At 44.3% G+C, this 7,840-nt stretch overlaps 1 protein-coding gene across 1 annotated transcript; it reads right to left on the minus strand.

Moving 5' to 3' along the window:
• Positions 1-602: 602 nt before the first annotated feature.
• ptpn5 (protein tyrosine phosphatase non-receptor type 5) lies at positions 603-7,601 on the minus strand. Its single transcript, XM_061077058.1, has 12 exons — positions 7,332-7,601; positions 6,312-6,434; positions 6,073-6,168; positions 5,694-5,950; positions 5,383-5,575; positions 4,955-5,039; positions 4,565-4,644; positions 4,274-4,411; positions 4,043-4,153; positions 2,524-2,684; positions 1,434-1,547; positions 603-696 (listed from the first exon to the last, which is right to left on the minus strand). Exons 1-12 carry the CDS (start codon positions 7,599-7,601, stop codon positions 603-605), a joined length of 1,722 nt encoding a protein of 573 aa, XP_060933041.1.
• Positions 7,602-7,840: the final 239 nt, after the last annotated feature.

Here is a 7,840-nt window from a genome sequence, read left to right on the forward strand (position 1 = left end):
AAATATAGGGCTGGCATTTGATAATTTCCCTATATTTAGTTTATGCTGGCACTTGTACAGTGAAGGGACCTTTTTACCAACATAACTTTGGGCAACTGAAACTTGAATTTACGCCACTGCAGGTGATCTTCAGCTCCAGTTGAACCAGTTGATATCTGTACATACAGTGTGTGAGGGGCTCAGTCACAGAAAAAGAACTAAACAAGGCCTTGATGTCTGAGACTCATGTACAGTGATATGATTCATAAATTCAAAAAAAACCTCAGCAGTACAGATGAGATGATGTCATGAGCGTAGGCTTTGATTATGGGCCTGACTGCTGTGACTCTCCAGGACTGTGTGGATCAATAACACTGAAGTGTGTGATTAGAAATGTTTGGAGGACCGTCTGAAATCCCACCTTCCTAATGTCCGTCGGGCTCAAAGACACACAACAAGATTTCCTGTCAGCCTGTCAGTCCTGCGTGGGGTGAAGAGATTACCATGGTTTGGACTTGTTAAAGGGTGAGATTGAGATGACGCTATAGGTACAGTGGTGCGTACCACCGGAGGCGGTACAGTGTACAGTGGTGTGTCTCGGTCTGGCTGTAGCGCTCACTCTACTACTCCTCAGCAGCGTGAGGAAGCTGCTTCTCGTACAGGCTGAGGACATGATGCACGAACTGGTACTGCTCACACGTCTGGATCATCCCACCCCTGTGACGGAAAGAAAATACAATCATTGAGATAGAAAGAGAGTCCACCAATTTAGTCCAGGCTGTACCAATACATGTCATGTCCCCCCCAAGAATGAATTAACCTTTATCATCCTCTGACTTTTCCTTTAATGTGGTCCTGAGGCTGTTGATCACGGTTTAGAGTAAATGTGTAAACATTTGGATGGATTTCAAACTAAAGGTCAATTAAGTCTGCAGATCCTGGATTTATTTATAATTTTTCACCTTCACAATTCTCATTTCTTTTTGGACTGAGCATGTGCAATTTGATGCATTTTTATTGAATGTGCTGAACCATTCTGGTTGTAACCAGCTGCTTATCTTAATTTGAGTTTAAACTGCACCAATGCATCATGCACTGAATTTGCTCTAAAAATATTTTGTACGTACATAGAAATAAAACGGGGTCACCAGCTGCAGCGAAGAATAAAATGTTCATCACATGTTCTCAAACAGGTCAAGCAACACAATAGATGTTGTGACTCAGCGTACTTGTGTGTTACGAACGTTAGTAATGGCTGCTCTCCAGGTAGATGTGCACGTGTCAGGGGAAAACGCCTGTGCATGATGGCCCAGTGGAGATATCCTTACATTGTGCTATTGAGGTGAACCTCTGCTTTTTTTAATTTGGAAGAAAATAATCTCAAACAACGTCACTTGGGCTTTTACGCCAAGAGCTACAGACGTCAGAATGGAAACGGGCTGTCAGTATCTCACCTGTCCAGACGGAGCTGGCAGGTGGTTTTCAGGATGTCGACCACACCCTCGGTCCTCAGCTGCTTGCACAGGATGGAGGTGGCGATGAAGCAGCCAGTTCGACCAATTCCAGCACTGTTGTGGGGGGGAAACAGTTGGACGGGTGACGGAGTTAAGAAGAAGAAAATGAATGGATCAATGTATTGATTAGCACCGATAGCACCAATCAGATTGGTGCCAATCCTCCCTGGGGAAATCAGACAGCGGAGGATTGGAAGTGGGAAAATGCTTTGCTTGGAGAAAGAATGCCAAGTGGTTTCTATCGTAAAAACAGCAGCAATTTCCCCTTATGTATTCATATTATCAACAAGGGTTTATTAGAGGCCTTTTGACTCAAGCCAAGGGTTGCAAAATTCCGGGAATATTCAAAGTTGGAAACTTTCCATGGGAATTAACGGGAATTAACGGGAATATACGGGAATTAACGGGAATTAACGGGAATTAACGGTAATAAACTGGAAATGTTGTGGATAATGTATACTAACTGTATTAACCTTGTCATATACAGAAATAAATATAAACATTTTGTTTTGTTATAGGCTGATTTGAGCCCTGAGGAAACTTTGGGCACTTGACTATATGCTTCTGCATCGTTGTGTCATTCTTAACATAGGTCTTTGCACAGAATCTGCAAATGTACACAGCCTTTCCTTCTACATTGTTTGGGGTGAAATGTCTCCACACATGAGATAGTGCACGTGGAAACTTACCTGACTAGTCCTGCACACTACAGCAGGCTTCAGTAGTGCTGTAGTGTGCAGGATGCTGGGAGTTATCTGTGCATGTGATGGAAGAATGCACATGCAGTGTGTGCTTCATTCCATACATCTTTAAAATAGAGTTTTGAATGATGTTTTTATTGCTCAGCGTTTAATTTGCGTATTTTTTTTTTTCCAAAATTCACAAAATTCCCGAGCTTAGCTTCCCATGGAAAGTTTCCGGAAATTTACCGGAAACTTTCCGCCCCTTTGCAACCCTACTCAAGCCACATATTAAATGTATTTAACATGAACTATTGCTCCTTATATCACATTCTGAGCCACTTTCATACCTGCAGTGGACAATTATAGGGCCGCTGGAGGGCGGGGCTTCCTCTCTGGCCCTTTCCACCTCTTGTACCAGCTCCAGCAGCGGGGGGGCCTTGTCCGGGGTCTTCTGATCCGGCCACGACGTGTACCAGTACTGCTGCAGGCTGCGCTCCTCCCCGTCACACTGGTGCAAACACACAGGCCATCATGTCGTGCACACATGACACAAACAGACAGAGGGTGCGTTTTGATCATCAGCCCGTTGCTCTGCGTTTACATCTAAATCGTTACCTTGGTGTTTGTTGCTACGACAACAATGAATGCAGAGCAAGACAAAAGAGAGAGTGTCAAAAGAAATAGCTGATGTCTCTTTTTCCCTTGCCTATACTGGACATAATCGAATCCATCATCTGCCTCCGTTCCCCGAGAATGAGTCTGACAATAATCATTAATGCCACCGATAAACAACATAAACCAGTGGAGTTGAATAAAGAACAAGCTTTTAACTCACAGCACAGTAATGTAATGATCCCCTGGTGCTTAGTAATCAGTCGCAGGCGGCATTTACTGAATTATCATGTTTGTCTCGCTGAGTGCCAATGTCTCCATGACCCCAAATTAAATATGAAGCAGCCATCATGAACACATGAATGGAGCTGGAGAGTGGAGCCGGATCCGAACATTGAGTCAACATCACGGTGAGACTGTCAATGCGCCTCGACAGCCTGATGAAAAAGTCTCGTAAAAACATTTACTTTGGCGATGAAAACCCAGTTGTGTTTACTTTGTATCTTGAGAAACTAAGATCACAATCTTGTGTGATGGCAGACAAATCTTCCCGTCATGTTTTCTTTATTTGGTTTCATATTTGTGTTGAGCTCAGTTGTGTGGACCATGTTGTGAACAGATAAACTGCAGATGACAGCAGCCGATCCAGTGTGTGTTAAAGGTTTGGTTCACACACGTTCTTGAGAGGTGTGAAGTGTTTTCACATATTTCATGGTCCAGGTTTTGAGATATCTGGTTCCTGTGATCTACACTTTCAAACAAATACAATGGAAGTTAATTGAATTTAATTTCCCTGGCTCACAGCATTAACAATTAAAGACATATTTATGTAGGACTCTTGTATAAACTATATTTATATATAAATGTCTTTCTCTCCATCACCAACTGTAGGTTCATGTTTATGGATTTGAATAAAATGTCTGAACCATTATTGGGTGGATTCACATGAACTTTGGTGACACATGCCACTTCCTGTCAGAACTTTTTATCGAGCGCCATCACCAGGTCACATTTATATATTTATTTATTTGTGCAGTACTTTGATTTATGACCCAAACTACTGACAGTCCTTTGAACAAATGTCCTTTCTGTTTAGGGGAGTATGATAAAACACACCTGGAAATGTCAACAAGGTAAATATTACACCTGCTAAATATCAGTATATTGCCATATGTTGATTTTGTCTTTAACTTATTGATTTGAGCAATAAATAAAGAATCATTGTGTGACACACTAACTGATTTCATGTTTTACCTTCAGCGTGAACACCCTCAGACTGTAGTCATCCTCCTGGGTTACCGTGACGACAGTGATCTCGATGCCCTCATGGCTCACGGTGTCCTCGGGCCAGTACTCCGCACATTTCTGCAAGACAGTGGACACACAAGTGGATGTTTATACTCATACAATCATCTCTATTAGCCTATCTGTACATTTAATCAATAATGCATCATCATCATCATCATTGCTTTCCAACACACTGACCTCATTCTTCTCCTCCAGGTTGGTGATCATCACTATGATCGGGGTTCTCTCTTGCCAAACCATCCGCCAGAAATCCCCGACTGTGTTCACGGTGGGACCCTGGGTGGCGATGTATGCACGCTCCTCACCCCCATATCCCTGCACACACACACACACACATACACACAAATACATGAGCTTATGATATACAGTTATGCAGGAGCAACTGAGAACATGAGGTCAGAGCCATTGCGAACAAATAGAGTGATAGCGGCTGCAGAGCTGGGGCAAGATACACCTGGTTTCACTTACGTTGAGATAATTAGCATTTATGTAGGTTGTGAGGAAATCCTCTTCATCCAGTGAATTCAGTTTCACTCTGCTGTGGGTATCTGCAGATGGAGAGTACAAGATAACCATGAGAAATGTAGATGGATTGTAAGTTCATAAGGAGAATGGAATAATTATGCATCCATATTGTATCACAGCTTTGTTTTACAACAAAGTTGATTCATGTATTTTGGTGTGGATGTCAATAATCTGGTGCACACACCGACCATTCCCAAACACATTTGGGATAAATAGAAGATGAGTGTGTGAAATTATTAAAGAGTAGCAGCATAAAAAAAGCTTCTTACAAAATTCATAGCGTCATGATCTCTTTTTAGTGATTGGTGGTGGTGGTGCTGCAGCTTTACTCACTGGGTAAGATGGTTTTGTAGCGATTCTTTCTCACCAGCCCTGGGTAGTTGTACTCCTTTGGGTCCACAAAGTTCATGGGAGTTTCCTGCCGATGGACACAAAACAATGGGTGCAACAACAATCAGTCCTTGGAGAAATGGAGGGGAACTCCTCGCCAAGGCGACAGACATTGTGACATTATATCCAAAGACATGAAGTCACCGCTGCCCTTCACTCTAAACAGCCGACACTGGTATTCTCTGTAGGTTTATGTATGCATATATGCCTGCACCTTTCCTTCCTTCGCCCACTGACATGCAGGCTTAAAGGATTGTGCAGAGTTCTACTGGGTGTTTTGTGTGCCTGTGCAGTTGTGGCCTTGTCTATGTGTGTCAGAGTTTATCTTCTCTGGTGAGTAGGCGTAAAGTAACTTTTGTTGCTGCGCTCACATAAAACTCGGCCTGCAGGTTCTCGTCATCCATGGCCCGTGTGTGTAGCATGGCGGGGGTCAGGCTGTGCGTTCCCTGTCGCAGATACTCCTTGGCCGTCTGGTCTCGAGGGGACAGCTGGGCTCCGTAGCCGTAGGGCTCGGTGCAGCCCGGCGTACACATGTCCAAGGTCAGTGAGACGTTGGAGCCCCTCCTGTGGGATACATGTAGAATCAGACAAGATGGACAAATATGGATTTAAGATGGATGAATATGGAGAACCTGGAAATACAGAATTAAAATGTGAATGTTAACATGTTCTCTTTTCTTACCTCTCTTGAAGCCCGACAGGTGTGACACAGAGGGTGGTGGCATCCCCCTCCATCCTGGTGTCAGTGCCAATTTCAAAGACCGGAGTCTGAGGGGTAAGGTCGAGATCCAGCAGATCCTCCTGAGCGTCCGTCCACTCAGACAGGGTGAAGGAGGGCTGGCGGCTCACCGACTGGCGCCGATCACCAATGTCCCTGGATACCGGACCCGATGACCACAAGCCGGTGCCATGACGCCACTTACACACCATGTGGATGACCTGAGGAGAGGAGCAGACGTCAAATTAAGTAAATAAACAAGCAAGTAGCCAATCTGCAAGTTAGGATTTGAATGATCCAGACTGAGACTTCAATCCAACTTTAACATAAGAAAGAGTTTTACCATGATAACACAGATGGCCACACCGATGGTGGTAGTGCCCTGGATGATCCAATTGTGCTCCTGGGTGTTCACCACCTCACTCACCAGCACCGTGGACTGGCCACAGAGAGACACAGAGAGACACAGAGAGGAAAAGGTAAATAGACGGAGACAACACCAGATGCATTACATCTTCGGGATTCTATTCTTTGGGGTCATCCTCTGGAAACGAACTGAAAGTCTCCAGGAGTGACACTTACATCCATCCCAAAGATCGGGTTACAGGGCAAGATGAAGCCAAGGTAGAAGTCAATGACCTGCAGGGCTTTGTAGATGGAGGAGAGCGGCCCGTTTCCCTCCACCACAAAAAACACCCAGTACCCCTGGGGGGAGAGAGGAAGGCAGATTGTCACAGACGGTCACCCGGTCATTTCTGCGATGGTAATCAGGCGGCGCTGCGGCTGCTCTCAGGTGAAAAGCAAACAGAAGACGAAGAAAGAAAAAGATGGCCTACTGCGCTCGCATAGAAAGATATGTTAATCGGCCAAACACAGTCTGTTGTCATAATCATGGCTGCATTTACGGAGCTGTATTATCTTTTACATATGGTAATACTGCACCTGTTCTTTTTCTCTAGCATGAATCATACATGTAGTCAACAGAGACAGCGAAGAAAAGAGATTTTGAATTCTAATGATGTGTCCAACTTAGCCGCAAAAACAATGTAATGACGCACATTAAAGAATAAAATCTAAGAATAAGGGAGATGGTGGCCTAAAAGTCTAAAACTGTCTTTTGAATGGCTACTGTTGTACTGTGTATTTTTAGTTATAGTCATCATGCTGAGCTGGAAACCAAAGCAGGTGCAAGGCAAAAAAAACACACATAATCTAATTTAAAGGTTCAGTGTGTAGAATTCAAGGACATCTTGTGGTGAAGTGTCATGTTGCAGCTGAACACTCCTCACCTCACCCTCCCCTTCCAAACATGGAAGAGAACCTGTGGTAGCCTCAGTTGTCATAAAAACTCAAAAGGTGTTTAGTTTGTCCAGGTTGGGCTACTGTAAAAACAACATGGTGGCCTCCGTAGAGAGGATCCGCTCCCGATGTAAATATAAAGTATTTAAATATTAAGGGCTCATCACAAGGAATATTTTATATTAAATGTCTGCCAATAGATCCCTTTCACCTAAATCGTACACACTGAACCTTTAAAGCAGATTTTCCACAAATGAGATAAGAGTTTTTACTTCACACTTTAGTTTACGTCCATTCACATACCGTGACTTGGGAGACCACAAACAGTGCAGCCCAGCAGTGGATCTCGATCAAGAGTGCGTACACCTTGTGCATGAACACCTCCTGTCCCTGTGGGCTTTGCCCCCCCGCAGGTCCATCTCGGCGCCCTGGGAGCCTGTCTCTTTTTGGAGCGCCGTCGCCTATTTTCTCAGTCTTGGTGGGCTCATCCAGCCATACCGGGTCCTCGTCGGGCCTCAGGAAGATGGAGTCCTCCGTGTGGGACCGGGTGGAGCTGCTCAGCCGGCGGGTCATGATCCCCTGTTAAACAAAATTCCTTTTTAACAAAGGTAATTCAAATGTCGTCTCTTTGTCATCGCAAGGTTTTCACAGCTATTTCAGATTCTGCTTTTTTTTAAATTTTGTACATAATTGTACATTTGCCATTCGGGATCGTTTGATGTGGTCTTGCTCAAGGACACTTCATCATGTGGGATGGAGGAGCCGGGATAGAACCACCAACCTTCTGGGTTAGTGGACAAAGCGCTCTGTCT

This window comes from Limanda limanda, chromosome 8 (genome assembly GCF_963576545.1).
Source record: "Limanda limanda chromosome 8, fLimLim1.1, whole genome shotgun sequence".
NCBI lineage: Eukaryota > Metazoa > Chordata > Actinopteri > Pleuronectiformes > Pleuronectidae > Limanda > Limanda limanda.

Excerpts from the sequence above, each read along its gene's own strand:
- ptpn5 (XM_061077058.1), bottom strand. The coding sequence starts at position 7,601 with ATGACCCGCCGGCTGAGCAGCTCCACCCGGTCCCACACGGAGGACTCC. Across the intron at positions 5,951-6,072 it reads TGGCCATCTGTGTTATCATG|GTCATCCACATGGTGTGTAA; the intron begins GTAAAACTCTTT and ends TCCTCTCCTCAG. Across the intron at positions 4,154-4,273 it reads ACCTGGAGGAGAAGAATGAG|AAATGTGCGGAGTACTGGCC; the intron begins GTCAGTGTGTTG and ends ACTGTCTTGCAG.